Raw genomic sequence first — 18,199 nt, forward strand, 5'->3', positions numbered from 1 at the left:
AGTCCCCCGAACCTAGCCCAGGGATCTCTCTTTGGCCTGTGTGACGGGGACGAGGGGCCAGTGGGTTAGGTCATGGGCGCAAGTGCTGAACGACAAAAGGAATCTTTGTGCCAAAGCAGGCCAGGCACCTTCACGACCTGGGTGGTTGAAAAGCTCCACTTAAGTCTGGAGGTGCCCTTAGCCCTCAGAGACCAAGGAAGCCAGGGCCAAGCACTCCCAGCAAGTGATGCTGAAGTTGCAATTTCAATTGGGCCAAAACCTGTTCAAAGGAGGTCAGAAATGCCCCATCAGCATTCGGTGACTTTCAGAAACTGCCAAGAGATGGCCAGGATCTTTTGGGAACGTCAAAGCAAGAATCAAGAACCACATCACTATTTTTTGCACAGGCCACGATTTCTTGAGAAAACTTTAGGAATAACTGAGATGACTGGAAAATGGTGAGGGAGCTGCTGAACTCAGCCGAATGCATACGGTACTTTCTGAAGCTTCCAGAGACACATTCGGGCTCTCAAGGCTCTCTGAGATTTAGTCAATAATCTTGAATGTTTAGTAGATCTGTTGATCACCTAAATCAGGATGGTTTCCTGTACCTCGGCCATTTCCAAAATTGCTCGCAATACACCCGAGAGTGGCGCCCTCTGGCGGCAGAGGCGGGAGGGCGCGGGAGACCGCGCGTGCAGGCGTAGTTACTTGCCTACGGCCGTTCAGACCGGATGTGGTTGCGCCTGAGGTCACTTCCGGCGGGTGACGGTGCGGACGGGTCAGGAGCGTAGAGGCGGCGGCAAAATGGCGGCGCCTGAGGAGCGGGATCTAACCCAGGAGCAGACAGAGAAGCTGCTGCAGTTTCAGGTAGCGGCGAGTACTCGGTGCAGCATATGCCGCCGCGGGATGGGGAGTGGACCCCTAGAAGAGCGTATAACTGTCCTCAGATTGGGTCCGGGCTCTTTTTCAGACCAGAAAGCTGCCCCCTCCCCCCCGACGCCAACTGCCCCGATTCCTCTCTCCCCCAGCCTCTGTTGGTCCCCAGCATTCCAGCCATCGCTGCCAGCCCGGCTCGCCTCTTCCGTTTCCCTCTACCCTCAGCGGGTCAGTTTCCGTAGTTTTCCTTAGCGCCGCCAGTCCTCAGCCATCCTTCCCAGCCCACTGACTCTAGACCTGCCCGAGATGCTTAAGCCCCAGCGCAGAGCTGGCGTCGGTTGTCTCTGGAACACCTCCCACCGCCATCCCATACTGTGTCCGCAGACATTAATGGGGGCCTCTCGGGTAGCCGGTCTCGTGTTGGGGGCTGTGGTGGGGACGGAAGCACCTACTCACAGGCCTGGCCTCTGCCCTAGAGCTGTGGGAGGACACCGCGTACCGAAACAATGCAACAGAAGTACCGTCGTTGGCTTCTGACGGGGTTTCCTGACTTCTGCTTATTCCTGGACTCCTGTGCTTGACTATGCTTGAGGAGGGTGGCAACTTGCAGGAATTTGCCTCCTTTTAGTGGATGTTATGTTAAGAACGCTTGGCCCTAAACGCTTAACCTCTGAGCTGGAGAATCTGGTTGGAGGAGATCACTACGGCGGATGACTGTGGCTTTGTTACCAGTTTTATCTCTTAAATGTGAATCTTAAAAATGTCTGCTTCCCTGAGGATGTTACGGAGGTCAAATGAGTTTGTGGTTGTTAGAAGCGCATTGTAAACAGTAAAATGCTCCCAAACAGAGTTACTGCTATTAATCATTATTTAAGTTGCAACTGAAGTTGTTACACTTATTTCCTAATATATAATGTGCACAATCTATATTCAGCAGCGTTTATGAAGAACTTAAGTGCTGAGGCACTGCCAGGTAAAATAGCATTTACTGAATATTTACCATGCTGTAAATACCTTGCTAAATATTTGGTATATGTTATCTCATTAAATATTCACAACAACCCTGTGAGGTTCATCCTGGTGTAGGACATATTTTACAGATAAAGGATATAAAACTTTTTTTTTTTTTGTCTTTTTTGAGACAGGGTCTTGCTATGCAGTTCATGCTGGCCTTGAGCTCACTTTGTAGCCCAGGATGGTCTCGAACTTGCAATGATCCTCCTGCCTCAGCCTCCCGAGTGCTGGGATTACAGGCGTGTGCCACCACGCCCGGCAACGATATAAAATTTAAGAGCTAACAATACTTTCGTTACACAGCTGGTATGTAGCCGTGTCAGATTTAAAGCCAGGACCACCTTTCCAAATCCTTTTCCGGGTTAATTTCTCTGCTACACTCCCGTATAAGCATCAGAGTACAGATGAGATAGAATACAAATGCTGTAATAATAATTTTTTGTTTTCTGTAATTTCTTTGATTGTATTTTATTACAATTTGTGAGGTATTTTTCCCCTCTTAAATTGAGCAGTGTGTTGAAAGTGTATGAATGGTAAAATGCTATCATAGACATAGTCGATATTTGATGAAATTTTTTTTTTTTTTTTTTTTTTTTCTGGTACTGGTAATCGAACTCATGACCTTGCGCTTGCCGGGTAGGCGCTGTGCCGCCAAGCTAAATCCCCAGGCCCTTGATGTAAATTTTTGTAGAGGTGTTAATGACAGATTAGAATTGAAGAGTGAGTAAACAGCGAGCAACAATCTTCCAGTTCCTTGTAAAACACCAATTTCAGAATTTTATTTAACTTGTGCAAGCCATTTTATACTTTACAACTCTTCAGGGGTAAGCCCCCTGTTACTTAACTATAACAAGGAGATGTAAGTTATAAATCATGGTGTAATCTTGTACTGGAAGAACATGAATGTATGGTAACATTTCTGAGTTAAAGAGCATAGAAACTTGCATTTTTTTATTCATTGGCTATCTATATCAGGAGAGGTGGGCAGCAGGTTAATCTGTGCTGATTGCTTTATGAAACTGAATTGAGGGAATGCGTTTTATGTGTGTATGCTATAGGAAAACACTGGATCCGATTTGTCATACATATTGCCATTAAACATTCTTTGAAACTTACTAGATGTCAAGCATTATAGAAGTTGATATGCCATACCTTAATTCTTTTTTTGAGGTGTGGGGTATCAGGAATCAAACTCAGGGCCTTGCAATTGCTAGGCAGGAGCTTGTGCCACTGAGCTATATCCCCAGCCCCCATACCTTAATTCTTAAACCTCTTGAAACAACTATGGTTAACCTCCATTCATTTTATTTATGAAGAAATAGGTTCTGAGAAGTCAAACAACTTGAACAAGTAGTAAGTAGCAGAGATTTATACTTTTTAAATTTTCCATGCTGGAATGACAGAGACTTAGAAATCCGTATCCATAACTATTTGTATGTAACCTAATGGAGAAGGCAGGTACGTACATGAATAATGAGAGTGCCCAGCAAGATAGATGTACTCATAGTGTAATATGGTACATAAAAAAATGATAGCCAGGCAACTTGGTACATGCCTAATTCCAGCACTCTGGAAGGTGAGGCAGGAGGATTGCAAGTTTAAGCCCAGCCTGGTCAATTTAGCAGCTTAGCTGGGCCCCTGTCTTGAAATTTAAAACTGGAGTTGGGTGGGGATGTAGCTGAGTATGAAGGCCCTGGGTTGAAATACTGAAATACCCAGGATTGAGTACTCAAACTCCAGTACTACAAGAAAGAACAACAACAACAAAATGCTCTGAGTCAGATGTGATGGTGTATGCCTGCAATCACAGCTACTTCAGAGGCTGAGATAGGATTGCAACTTTGAGGCCAACTGGTGCAATTTAGCCACTATCTTAAAAAAGGGCTGGGGATGTAACTCAGTGGTAGAACACTTGCCAAACAAACCCAGTAAGTGCTGTGGGTACTTAGCAAAGGATCAGAGTATTAAATGGGGAGGGGTTAAGATGATTTATAGGTGCTATTTATTATTTACTGTGCCTTGAGCATTATGTTAGATACATTATAACCATTATGCTTAATCTGCACAATAATGTACAATAATGTGCCTGCTCTCTTAAGATCTGTTGACATATTTACTCAAGGTCCTTAAGCTGTTAAGTAGTGGAATTCTAGTGGGTTTGATCTGCCCTGAAAGGCTGAGGTTCCTACCACTGTACCTTATTGCTTTGAAGGAGTAAAATTTGAACAGGCAGTGAGCAGGAGGATGTTCAGAGCTGGGAGATAGGTTGCACACACTGATGTGGGAAAGTGTGGAATGTGTCTGTTTTGGTGGATTTAGAGAATTGGAAGTGGAAAATAAGACTGGAAAAGTAAACTAGAGCCATCTTGCTTTCAATGCTTTTTATATAATCTGGAAGCCTAGGGAACCATCAAAGTTTTTTTTTCAACTCGGAAGTGACAACCCTAGGTTTCAGGTTTCCTTCATTAGTAGTATGGATCTGTGGGCCAAATTAAACCTCACTTTAGCAAACTAAAACAAAACAACGAAACCAGTTTGAATCATAGGCTTAGACTCTTCAGTGTTTAGGGTAGAACAGGTGACACCACAAGAAGCAGGTTCTCTGTTTTCTTATTTGAAATACTGAATCTAGTGAAAGTAAAATATTTTGGAAATCTCAGGTTTCCTGTTTCTCTTTTCGTAACACGTGATTTGATTGGAACTCTATAAGGCATATTTATTGTTTCTCAGTTGATGGGATGTTTCTAAGCTTTTTCTATAGTTCTCCATTTCTCCTGTTTATTTTGGAGCCAGTTAGTATGAAGAACTAATGCAGACACTTGTTCTGAGCTATTTCACATGGGAAGAATACAGTGTATCAGTTTTAAGAAGAGCTAATGCACATATGTGGAAGGTTACCTTTTTTTTTTTGAAGGTTACCTTTTTTGGAATACATTTCTTCAATATTCCAGATACAACAGACTCCACTAGTGCTTTGGTGTACTGCCTCTAGGTTGCTGTTTGAACAACTGGGCAAGGATAACATGGGACAAAGAGAGGGAACTAAAGGAGCTCTGTGTTGTCTCTGGAGAAAGAAATGATCTCTTTTCTGCTTATGCAGGAGTAAGAAATTTTCCCTTTTAAATGGACAGTAAGATATGACCCTTATCTTCTTAAGTTATAGTAAGTAAAACCTGAAATCCACGCTGTTGAATCAAATTTATAAGTCATTTTGAAAATCATCTTTTTTATTTCCCCTGGCTGTTACCCTGGTAGTGAGGAATATGATGTTTTTTGTTCATGAACTTAAAAAAATCATAGTGATTTGGTTTTTTCCAGGAAATTTGACATTGTAGAGAGAACATGAGCTTTAGAACACTAGGTAAACATGAATCAGCTTTTTAACTTAGTTTCTTGTGAGTTTTATGATCTTGGTTAGGTTTTTCTTTAAATGTTGTTCCTCTACTATAAAATGGGGATACTGTTATGTAGTTGACTGGACTCTTTTTCTTTTTTACTTTTAGAAAAGCATCAGTTTTGGATGCCGTGGTTCACACCTGTAATCCTAATACTCAAGAGGTTGAGGCAGGAGGGCTATGAGTTTGAGACTACAGAACCCATAGTTTTTTATCTCAAACAGCAGAATAACCTACCAAGTCATTTATGTATCCAGGCATACTTGTTGGAAGTTGACAGCATACATCTGCATAAAATAAGTAATTAAGTCTTGTTTTATTCCTCTCATCCTAATTCTAGATTTGTTATGTGTCTTTTTCATCTACATATTCATATGTACCTTGTGGTTCTAAACCTAGGCTTCACATGTGCTAGATAAGTGCTTTATCTACTGAGTTAACATTCTCAGTCCTAGATATACAGATTATTAACGTGGAAACTTTCTAATCCTAACCTTCACTTGACTGATTAGTTAGGCCAGATTCTTCCATTTCCTAAAGTCTACCCTAATATGCTTAAGTGTTTCTATTCTCACTAGATGAGTTGTACCCTCATCTTGTGCATGCGTGTATGGGAGTTGTTCAGGATTAAATTTAGAGCCTTCATACTGAGGTACATCCCAGGTGCCCTCCTCTTTAAAACAGGGTGTTGCTAAGTCACCAAATTGGCCATGCTGGATTTGAATTTGTAATATTCCTGTCTCAGCCTCTCAGAGTGCTGGGATTAGAGAAGGGTACTACCACACTCAGCTTGAATTGTACTCTAGGTAAGAGTCAGTTATTTGTGCTCTTAAACCAGTGTATGCTGGTCTTCATATAAATTTAATTCAGTGTTATATAAACCAATAAACTACCAGTACAAAGAGTTGTCTATATGAAAACTAAATTAAGTGTTTCAGATGATTAAACAGGAGCAAGTCACTGGAGGAAAAAATTGCCTTCAGTTAGCCGTGGGCAGCATAACTGTATCTTAACTTTGGGAGAAATCATTGAGTAAGAAGATTATTTACATTACTTTGTGTTAAATAAGTGAAGTATAGAATATTTTTATTTCTTTAAATGGTTGCTGAACTAATTGGTTGTAAATCACATTCTCATTCTATAGGAGAACTTGTGTTATTTTTGAATGATCATATTTTACTCATGAAAGTCAGCTGATTTGCATTTCTCGAATGACCAATGATACTGAACATTTTTTATATATTTATATTTATATATATTTGTATATTTATTTGATGCTTCTACTTCTTCATCTGAGAAGTGTCTATTTCAGATGCCCATTTTTGGATTGGGTCTTTAAATTTGGGGGAGTCTGATTTTTTTGAGTTCTTTATATATATTCTAGATACTAGTTCTTTGTCTGAGGAACAGCTGGTAGAAAGTTTTTCCCACACTGTGGGTTGTCTCTTCTCTCTGTGGTGGTTTCTCTTGCTGTGCAAAAGCTTTTTAATGAGATTCCAGTTATGGATTCTTTGTGATAGTTCCTGTGCGATTGGGATTTTGCTTATAAAGTCTTTGCCTAGACCACTGTCTTCAAGAGTTCTCTCTTTCAGCAGGTTTAATGTTTTTGTTTTTAATATCTAGATCTTTGACTCATTTTGATTTTAGTTTAATGCATGGTGACAGATACAAGTCCAGTTTTAATCTTTGGCATGTGGAAAGCCAGTTTTCCCAGCACCATTTATTAAAGAGGTTTTCTTCCAGTGAAGGTATTTAGCATCTTTGTCAAAGATAAGGTGGCTAAGTATGTCTAGAGTTGTTTCTGCATCTTCTGATCTGTTACATTGATCCTTGGGTCTGTTTTTTTTTGCTAGTACCATGCTGTTTTTTTAATCACAGTAACTTTGTAGTGTAATGTCAAGTCAGGGATCGTGATGCCCCTCTGTGTCAGATGTACATTCCTCCAGCGGTGACAGGTCCCAAGAACGAGGTACCTGTGGATGAAAAGAAAAGTAAGAGAAACAAGAAAAACAAGAGAGGCATAATTCTGGGATCAGGGGACTTACAACCTCTTGGACTGCAGCCTTGAATACCAGTTTCAGTCACCTTTTATTGAGCGAGAACCAAGGGCGTAGCTAGTACATATGGGTGGATACCAAACCTTTTAGCAAGGATTAAAGGATTGCCCTTCTCCACATGTAACCCAGCATGCCCCTGTAATCCCAGCATGTGGGAGGCTGAGACAAGAGGACCATAAACTTAAGGTCTGTCCAGGCTGTAGAGTGAAGCCTTACCTTAAGAAACCCTAACAAACAATAAACAAATCATTGTGTGTCCACAGTACTTTCTTTAACTAAAGATTGTCCTTTTCCACACCTCTGCCTTGCTTTTATTGCCCCAAATTGCCTTTGTTATTCTGGGTTTCTTCTGGTTTCAATAAATTTTAGGATTGTTTTCTCTAATTCTGTGAGATATGATGTTGGAATTTTGATCAGGATTGTATTAAATCTATGTAACAATTTTGTAAGTATGGCTATTTTCATTATATAGATTCTTCTTACTCAAGAGCAAGGGATATTTTTCCAACTTCTGACATCCTCTTCAGTCTCCTTTTTCAGAGGACTGTAGTTTTCAATGTAACATTTTACTTCCTTCTTTAGATTGATTCCTATGTATTTCCATCTCACTGCAGAAAGAATAGGTATTATCAAGAAATCAACCAATAACAAATGCTGGCAGGGCTGTAGGGAAAAAGAAACCCTTCTCCACTATTGGAGGGAGTGTGGACTGGTGCAACTGCTGTGGAAATCAGTGTGGAGATTGCTCAAAAAAATAGGACTAAAGGTTCTCTTTGACTGAGCTATTCCCCTTCTTGGTATCTTCCCAAAAGAATTAAAAGCATCATATCACAGCAATATATGCACACCCACGTTTATAGCAGGATAATTTGTAATGGCTAAATCTTGGAAATAGCCCAAGTGCTCATCAGTTGATGAATAGATAAAGAAGATACAGGTTTTTTTATACAATATAGTACTACTCTGCCATAAAGAAGGATAAGCTAGAGGCATTTCTAGCTAAATGGGTGCACCTTGAGACTTCATTATTTTGGAGACAAGATCTCACTCTGTAGTTCAGGTTGACTTTGGACTGAGCTGTGTAGCTCAGGCTGGCCTCAAACTCGCAGGTATCCTCCTGCCTCAGCCTCCCCAGTGCTGGGATTACAGGTATGCACCATCACGCCCAGCTGAGGCCATACGCTTAAGTGAAATAAATTGGACACACATGTAAATACCACATTGTTTCTCTGGTGTGAGAAACTGATAGTGTAAGCAAGGACCAAAAGGTATAATACATACTGTAAAATGAGAGGAATTAGGGAGGGGGAGGGTAAAAGGAAGGAAGTGAAAAGAAAAAATGAGAAAAGAAAGAAAAAATGGAAAAAAACCCTTTGTAAATAAAAAGGGAAGAAGCTGGGTGTGGTGGTGCATGCCTGTAATCCCAGCACTTGGAGGCTGAGGCAGGAGAATCTTTGCGAGTTCCAGGGCAGCCTGAGCTACAGTGAGTTCAAGACCAGCCTGAACTGCATATTGTGGAGAAAATAGTTTTGATGAAGGATCTTGATTTTAAATTGGATGAATAAGGGAATGCCTCATGAAGTGTCATTTGTGGGAAAACCTAAATGATCGGTGGGAACAAATTATGGATAGCTGAGGGAAGAGGATTCTAGAGGAAATAAAAATGTAAAAAATTTTTTTGTTTGTTTTTTGAGACAGGCTTTCTTTTCTTTCCTTTTCTTTTGTCTTTTTGAGACAGGGTCTCGCTATGTAGTTCAGGCTGGCCTTGATCTCACTTTGTAGCCCAGACTGGCGTCAAACTCTCAGTGATCCTTCTGCCTCAGCCTCCCGAATGCTGGGATTACAGGCGTGCACCACCATGCCTGGAAATTCCTTCTATTTTGAAGGTGAAATGGGTGGAATTTTCTGAGAGGTTGTATGTGGATTGAGAAATAGACGGGAAAATTAAGGATATTTCTTACGAATGTTTTCCTAAGTAGCAGGAAGCATGGAAGAGTCATTAAGTGAAATGAGGAAGACTATAGTTGAAACACATTTGCTTATGGAGGTGAGGTCAGTGTAGATTTGTCCTATCAAGTCTGAAATTTCTGTTAGATTCCAAGTGAAGATTTTCAGTAGGCATTTGAAGTCTTGAGTGCAAGAGAAGGATCTAAGTGGCAATATAAATTTAGAAGGCCATCTACATATATATTTAAAGCCATGAAACTGCTTAAGATCATCTGAGGAGCTAGTAGTATAAGGGCAAGTCAGAATATTTGCTGTCTGTATTAAAAGGTAGACTGTGACAGATTTAGCGGTTAGAGATTTCCATGCTTCCTGTGGAGGAGGTACTATGCAAGAAGGATATTAGACTGTTAAGAGCCTGAGAGCCATATCCCTAGGAAGGTTACCCACATTAAGGATCTGACTAAAAGCAGGAGTCCCAATATAGTGCCCATTTAAACTGTGGTGGATTAGGGGTCATCAGTGACTATTTATCTACACTTGGGATAATATTGGATTATTGCTTTTTGAAGAGGAGCCTTGGGTCTTTCAGAGGTTCACAGGAATCACAGAGTAGCTAACCTCTGAGCCTGTAGTCATCAGTCAGGCAGGATTAAGAGCAAGTCTTCATGATAACCAGGGGGTATCTGGAAGCATAGCCTGATGTAGTCCGAACAGGTAAAATCTGCTCTGGCCTTTGGCAGAGGTGGAGAATTGTGCCAAGTTTTGCTAGTAAATTTCTTCTTAGTAAGGGAGTAGGTGTGGGGCAATTAAAAACTCATGGCTGAACATTTGACTGTCAAATTGATATGTCAGTGCAGGTGTAAAGAAGCTCCAATTAGAGGTCCCCTTAACCCTAATTTTGGCTGTTGATCTAGAGGAGGGTTTTCTACAGAAGGAAGTTAGAACAGTGTCTGTAAGGAATTAAATTTGCTTACCCATGACATCCAGGGTCACTCGTGGTTTCTCATAGGAGATGGAGATGTCTGTGTACAGGGACATTGTAGGTTGCCCTGGGCCCCTTCAATCTTCCTCATCAGAGTGGAAGGTAAGGGTTTTGGCCAGACTAGCCCTTGTCTGGGAGAGGGGCCAGTCAGTCCTTCGGTGCTATGAATCAGGAACATCAGTTACCTGACACACACAGCAGGCCCTAGGGAGTCGCTGGGTACAGCCATATGCCTAGTGTCCAGTTTCCTTGCATTTAAAGCAGGAATTCTTTCCTGGATTGGCCTGGGGTTTTCTCTTAGATGACTTAGGTATGCTTAAAGCATTGACAATTACAACAGCCATAATTTTGGCCTGTTTTTTCTCCCCTTAGTCTTTCTCCTTTTATCCTTAACTAGATTCCAGTTGTTGAACATAGAAAGGCCATGTCCAACATTTGGGTCATAGGGGTGTGGAGTACAGCAAGTGGCCAAAGTAAATTGGATATCTCACCATGATAGGTGAAAAGCAAGGGTCAAAGCTTGAAACCCATCTGCAGATCTACCAGATCTTCTAAAAATCAGCCTGTTCTTTGCATTGTTGGGTATCTGCCACTGAAAAAGGAACCTGGACTCAAGTAGTCCCCTCTACTCGTGTGACCTCTCCCTGGGGCAGGATGAGATGTCCTTCAGGGCCAAGAGCTGCCTGAGGGGTACAAAGAGGGGACTCATTTACTCTTTTGCATTTAAGGAGCCCTCCCAGGTGAGAGAGACACATCTCCTGAGACACAGGTGGGCATCTGAGGACAGGGTCATCAGTGATATCACTTTCTTCTTTCTTGGAGGCCTCTTTAAGTTCCATAGTTCTTGGGCCTTTCTAGAGATAAAGAACCATAAAATCCTGAACATAAGAGGTTTTATACCACTTTCCTTGCCTTTTGCAAAAAAAGATCAATGGAGAATAGTATAATTTTGACTGCCATTCTGTAACCATCTTTCTCCTTTTAGTAGTTTATACTGGACCCAAACGGTATTGTATGGGGCCTATGGCAAGAGAGAAAACTAGGTCTCAGATCTTTCAGATGAAGTCCCATGCTGAAGGATGCAGACCTCATGAGGAAGCATCTTTCATGAGGCTCAAGCACAACCAGATGACTCTGGCAAACCAAGAAGCACCAATACCTTTCCTTAGACTTCTCCATAACCCACCATGACTCCTTCAGGGTCACATTGTTCCCAGTTTCTGAGGGTACAACCTAATGACAAGGTAGCTGAGCTCTTCAGGGTACTTCCCCTGGTGTGTCATGGGGGCTAGAGAGAGAGAGAGAGAGAGACAGAGACTGACTGACTGACTAGGTCTAGGGTCCTTCAGATGGCATCCCATGTAGAAGGATGCAGACCCGTTGAGTCCCCAGAATTATCCTTCATGAGATTCAGTGGTGCTGCCTACTAAATATCTTCAATGTCTGCACAAAGGAGCACTGCTACATTTTCTCCTTCTCCTTCTCTTCCTTCTCCTCCTTCTTCTCTTCCTCCTCCTCCTCTTCCTCCTCTTTCTCCTTCTTGTTCTTTTCCTCCTCTGCCTCCTCTTCTCCCCCCATACTCTGTGGCCTACTATGACTCTCTGGATAGAAAGGTAGAGTTCCCCTGGGGCCTCCAACTAGTTACTTGAGAAAAGATCAGTTGCATCTAACTCTTGAGAAACAGTATCTCTTACATTTATCCTGATAGTAAAAGCTTTGGTACTTAGTTTAAGGCAGTAGAGATATAAACCTCTTTTTAGCATTTAAGAGGAAAAAAAGAAGAAAAAAAATCTTTAAAAGTTGGGCCAGCAATATAGCTCAGTAGTGCAGTGCCTGCCTGGCAAGCACAAGGTCATGAGTTCAATTCCCATTACCAAAAAAAAAAAAGATCTTAAAAAGTTCTAAGTACAAGGATAGAGTTTCTTATCTATTAACTTTAGCTCTACTTTATGTACTCACTGAAGAATGAGTTCATCTTCACTGGCAGGTTTCCTTTGTTCTGCCCAGGCCTCCAGGCACGTTTCTTTTGTGTGTGTGTGTGTGTGTGTGTGTGTGTGTGTGTGTTTGTGTCTTTTTGAGACAGGGTCTTGCTATATAGTTCAGGCTGACCTTGAACTCACTTGGTAGCCGAGGCTGGTCTCAAACTTGCAAGGATCCTTCTGCCTCAGCCACCCAAGTGCTGGGATTACAGGTGTGCACCACCACGCCTGGCAGGCACATATTTCTAAATTACCTAAATTTCTGTTAACAAGTATGGGAGAACCACCTGGACCACATGGACCAGGATAGCTCCCTGAAAAAGTCCTCAGTGGTGGGATTGCAGGATATGTCACCATACCCAGATGAGGTCATAAATTTACTTGTCAAATTTATTCTTGATTTTTGTTTTTATGTGTTTGTTTGTTTTTTGTGACAAGAGTTTCACTCTGTAGTTCAGACTGGCCTTGGACTCACTATTTAGGCCAAACTGGTCTCAGACTCCCAGTTATTCCCTTGCCTCAGCCTCCCAAGTGCTGAGTATAAGGAACAGCACAAGGCAGAGACCAGCTGACACCACCAGACTTGTATAAAGGCAATAGGCAGACAGAGGGCAAAAAGGCTGTCTGTAGGGAACGAAGAGAAGCATCCTTTTTTTTATAGAGCCTGAAAGAAGGCAAGCGTCATTAGGTAGGAAGATCTTAGTAAACATCAGTGGAAAGTTTTCTGGATGTTTTTTACCTCAGTGGATAAAATCCTTGAAGCATCCAGTGTGAATGCTTGGATATCTTTAGATGTCCAGGTGCTTACAAGATTCCATGTTCCATCTTACCTCTTTTAAGACATCCTGTGTTTGCCAAGGGCACTGGTGTTAAGCTGAGAACAATGCCTCTGCTGGCAGATGGGTTGGGTATTGGGAGAGTCAGGTCCAAAGTAGCTCTTACATGGGGATTACAGGCATTCACCAGTGGCTCTTTTTGATGGTATGAATCTAATTGTTTTCTTTTTATTTTAAAATTTGTATTAATGCATATTTGCAATACATAATTACATTTATCATGGAGAGTTGGTACATATACCTATTACATCTTAATTCTTTTTCCTTCCACTACTCTTCCTTCCTCATTAATTTTATTTTTAGACTGTAGGTTGTTAATATATACTACTGAGTGAAAGCAGCTAGCTACCCTGAGCTGGCCATGCTGGTACACTCTGAGAAACTGAAACAGGAGGATGACAGGTTCCCACACAGCCTGGACAGTTTATCAACTTAAGAAGACCCTGTCTCAAAATAAAAATTTTAAAAATGGGCTGGGGACCAGCTATGGTGGTACATACCTATAATATCAGCACTTGGGAGACTGAGACAGGAGGATTATGAGTTTGAGGCTAGCCAAGGCTACATACAAAACACTGTCTCAAAAGAGGGAGGTAGGCTGGGTATTTAGCTCAGTGTGATGAACGTGGGGTCAGTCCCCAGTACCAGGCCAAAAAGAAGCCAGTCTAAAAACGCTCATTCCAACTGGCACTTTGGAACAGGAAGAACTGAAGAGAATGTAAAGATCCATGGTTGCCAGCAGTGGAGGGGAAGGGGAAGAAAAGGTGACCCACAGAGAATTTTCAGACTTACAATAGGCATAGTGGGCCACAGAGAGTAAATCCTAATGTAAACTATGAACCTTAGTTAATAATGTACAGTTGTAACAAATGTGCCACACCAATGCAGCATACCAGTAATTGGGGAACCTAGAGTAAGAGATGGGGGAAGGACTAATGGAAAATCAAATCCCTGTTGAGTTTTTCTATAAACCTAAAACTACTCTTAAGTAAAATCTATTAGCTAAAAAATAAATCTTAATTGCTTTGAGATATTTTCCATATCAGCACTAGATTTGAACGTAGAAATCTGGAACCTTTTCTAGATTTTTATTTTATTTTATTTTATTTTAGATAGGGTTTCCCTATGCAGTTCACACAGGCCTTGAACTCACTTTATACCCAAGCTGGCCTTAAACTTTTAGTCATCCTACAGGCGGGTGCCACTGCACCTAGCTAGATACTATTTTTTGTTCCATTGGTTTTTCCATATATATAACAGTACTACTCTATAATTGTAGAGGCTTATAACTTCTTTGTTTTTGTTTTTTAGTCAGGGTCTTCCTATGTAGCCCAGGCAAGCTTGAAACTGACAGCAATCCTTCAGTCTCAGCCCCCTAAAGGCTGTGATTATAGGCCTATGTCACCATACCTGGTGAGGCTTGTAACATTTTAATTTAAAGGCTGGTTCCCCTCCCCCATTGCTCTTTTTCAGAATCTTCCTGAATTTTCTTTCTTACTTGTTTCTCAAAAAATCTGTATTATCAACTTTTTTTAAAATTAAAATTTTGTTAAATTTGTAAATGAACTTCATGGGATGTGATTGACACCTTTTTGTAGAATAATCCTACCTAAGAATACAGTTATTTTTATTCCATTACTGGGGAGATAGAACTCAGATACTTTGTACTGAGCTAGATCCTCACCATACCTCCCCCACCCATTTTAAATTTTTTTATTTTGAGACAAGGTCTTATTAAATCACTAAGTTGCCCAGGCTAGGCTCAAACTTGTACTTGTTCTCTCTTATCTTCCCACAGTGCTGAGATGACAGATCTGTGCCATCATGCTGGGTTTTAGAAAGTTTCTAACCTACTAATTCAGTACTGCTTGCTATTTTTTTTTTTTTTTTTTGTACTGGTAATCGAACTCAGGACCTTGCGTTTGCCAAGCAGGCACTTGTGCTGCTGAGCTATATCTCCGGCCCTATGCTTACTACTGTTAACAGATTTTGGTATGCTGGAGGTGGTTTCTAGGTTCTTTCTGTCCTGAGCAAAGAATTGGTCAAGACAGGCACAAACATTTTATTAAAGGTAGCAAAATAGACAGGTTCTCCAGAGCAAGTTTGGGCCAAGTGAAAGTAGGAAAAGAAGCATGAGGGTGGGCCACCATGCAACAGAGAACACAGTGGCAAAAATTCAGGGTAGACTGTTCTTTTTGTATCACCTACTCTTCAGGCTAATGTCAGGTCTGGGCCATCCTATAGAAAATCTGTTAAGAGTTCTCAGAAGTTGTTACCAGGTAGTCTCCTTGTGGAGGTAGCTCACCAAATATGTACCATAAATGTGCCAGGTACTTTTCCTCTAAAACCAAGAAGTGAATGAAACAAGCAAAATGGTACAGTGTTTCACAGTTACTGTTTGAAACTGGAAAAATTAAAAGTGAAGGGTAAGGAAGAAACTAGCTCTGCAGAGCTAACTTGGACCAAGTAAAAGAGGAAAATAAAAACAAAAACCAAAATAAAATAATAATATAAAACAAAAGCACATCTTGGGGGGACACAGGGTGGGAGGAAAGCCACTGTAGCAAGCTCTTCATGGTGTCTGTGTCCTTTTATTCTGTCTATATGGAACCTGCGAGAAGTCCACATATGGGGCCTTGAGAATTATTCGGCATATGTCTTGGGTTCTGATCATGCCTCCCTTTCCAGCCAGGCTAACTCATACCTATCTTTCTGTCTCAAAATCCATGTGCATGTCTTCTGGGATTTTGTAATTAACAGGTCATGCCCACTTCCCCAGTCAGTTTTGCCACATCCTAATCTCCTGTCTTGCTAGCCTCTTTTCTTTCGTTTTTTTTTTCCCTGTAAATGTCTTTCCATGAGAAGTACAGACATTTATGATCAAGTTGCTTCAAGATTGGAGTTATTTCTTCAGAATGGGGTCAGTATCAGTATTTACATATTCCTATAAATACTTTAAAGAAGGCAGAGGTGGTGCTGCATGTCTGTAATTCCAGCACTTGGGAGGATTGCTACAAGTTTGAGGCCAGCCTCGGTTATATAGTGAGTTCAAGGCCAGTGTGAACTATATATAGGCAGACACTGTCTCAATAAACCAACTGCCTCTCACCGAAAAAAAGAAAAAGCATTTTAAGGAATATTTTGTTACTTGGAAGAACAGCATAAATTGGAATTATTCTGAATAGGTCATTACTGTAGTGTAGATACTCTTTTAAAGGTAGATCTTTGTGATAAAGATTGATTGCACTGCTGGAGATGGAATCCAGGGCCTGCATAGTGAGCTGCATCCCCGACTCATTTTTCATTTTTTATTTTGAAACAGGGTCTGGATAAGTTGCTGAATTGCCCAGGCTGGGCTAAAACTTGTGATCATCCTCCCTTAGCCTCCCCGCTGGAACTGCAGTATGCATCGCCATTCCCAGCAAGATTTAAATATGTCAGTTTTCTTTGGGTCCATTTGAGGATCATTTCATGTATTTGAGAAATCTAGTTGCCATTTCTCCAGCCTTATAGTTTTGCTGAAAATGAATTGCAAGAATAAAGTAGTACAGTGATAAAATTGGCAATCTGATTTAACTGCTTTTGGTTGTGTGTGTGTGTTTTTTTAATACTATCCTTAGCAAGAGTGCCAGAAATGATAAGTAGCAGAAATCTCTATGAACACTTCAAGAAGTCATGGGATTTGGATTTTCCTACCAAGAAAATTTTGAAAAATTTCTCATAGTCCTGGGATATAGAAGAAGAGAAAAAAAATTTATGCTAAATGGGGAGATTTTAAATGTTTCTAAGTTCTTTTTTTTTTTTTTTTTGGTCTTCTCTTTTAGAGACAGGGTCTCACTGTGCAGTTCAGGCTGGCTTTGAACTCACTTTGTAACCCAGGCTGGCCTTGAACTCCCAATGATCCTCCTGCCTCAGCCTCCCAAGTGCTGGGATTACAGACATGCGCCACCATGCCTGGCTCTCTAAGTTCTTCTTATAAGTAAAGAAATAAAAAAAGAATTAAATAAAAGTCAAATGAAAAACGTAGTACTTTCAATTAACCCTCTTCCCTGTCTACACTGCTCCTAATATAATTTATACTTCTCCTCTGGACTGTTGCAGTAACTTTTTATTCTGGTACCCGCAAATTATATTTACTGTTATTTTGAGACAGAGTCTCTTAATTCCAGCTAACCTTGAACTCATGATGATTTTCCTGCCTCAGCCTCCTGAGTGGTGGGATTACAAGGCATATGCTACCACGCCCAGGTCATTGAAAGTTTTGAAAGGTTCTTGTTACTGTCCTAGAGTAATCAGAATAATGGGAAAAGTAAGAAGGCTGGATTGACACAGTCAAAGATGATTGGGGTGGCATTGATTAGAGCAGTATGACATCTTTTTTTTTTTTTTTTTTTGGAATTGGGAATCGAACTCAGGACCTCATGCTTGCCAGGCAGGCGCCTTGCTGCTGAGCTATATTCCCAGCCTCTTGACATGACATTGTTCTTTGCACCTCATGATTGGACTCATACTTCCATTGTTCAGCCTCATTTATCTCCTCTTTCCATTTCTATTCCAGTGATACTTTGTAATTCCTTAACATGTCATTCACCTCTGCACATTCTTCCCTTGCACTGAAACATCTCCTTCCACTAGTATTCTGCCCAGAACCTTGATCTTCTGATAACCAAGTTTCCAAAAGACTAAGGATTTGTTTTTGTTTATTGCCAGTGTAAAGTAAATTGTTGTAATAATATAATCTATTTTTTTTGGTAGGCAGGTACTAGGGATGGAGTCCAAGGACTCATGCAGGCACTCTACTACAGCGCTAGGTCCCCAGTCCTATATAAATTTATATTGAAACACAGTGTCAATAAGTTACCCAATAACAATTTTGTTATTGTTAATATTTTTTATTTCTTTGGTAAAATCAATTCCAGTAATATTAAACATCTTTTTAGGAGAAAGGCGAAAACAAAAAATCAAGTTAACCCTGTTTTCATCTTTGCAGCCTGATAAAAACAGCTGCTTTTTAGAACATGGGATTAGATCTTTGACAGTTTTTCATCCTTCTAGGCCTCACTTTTCTTTTTTTTTTTTTTTTTTTTTTTTTTTTTGGTTTTTCTCCGGAATCGAACTCAGGACCTTGCGC

At 40.8% G+C, this 18,199-nt stretch overlaps 1 protein-coding gene across 1 annotated transcript in view; it reads left to right on the forward strand.

Moving 5' to 3' along the window:
* Window positions 1–736: 736 nt before the first annotated feature.
* Faf2 (Fas associated factor family member 2) overlaps window positions 737–18,199 on the forward strand; it is a 59,547-nt gene continuing 42,084 nt past the window's right edge. The window contains exon 1 of the mRNA XM_005376389.2: window positions 737–849. Within this exon, the coding sequence (XP_005376446.1) occupies window positions 787–849 (63 nt within the window). The 5' untranslated portion in view covers window positions 737–786. The remainder of the gene's footprint in view (window positions 850–18,199) is intronic.

This window comes from Chinchilla lanigera, unplaced genomic scaffold (genome assembly GCF_000276665.1).
Source record: "Chinchilla lanigera isolate Chin_1 unplaced genomic scaffold, ChiLan1.0 scaffold00007, whole genome shotgun sequence".
Lineage (NCBI taxonomy): Eukaryota > Metazoa > Chordata > Mammalia > Rodentia > Chinchillidae > Chinchilla > Chinchilla lanigera.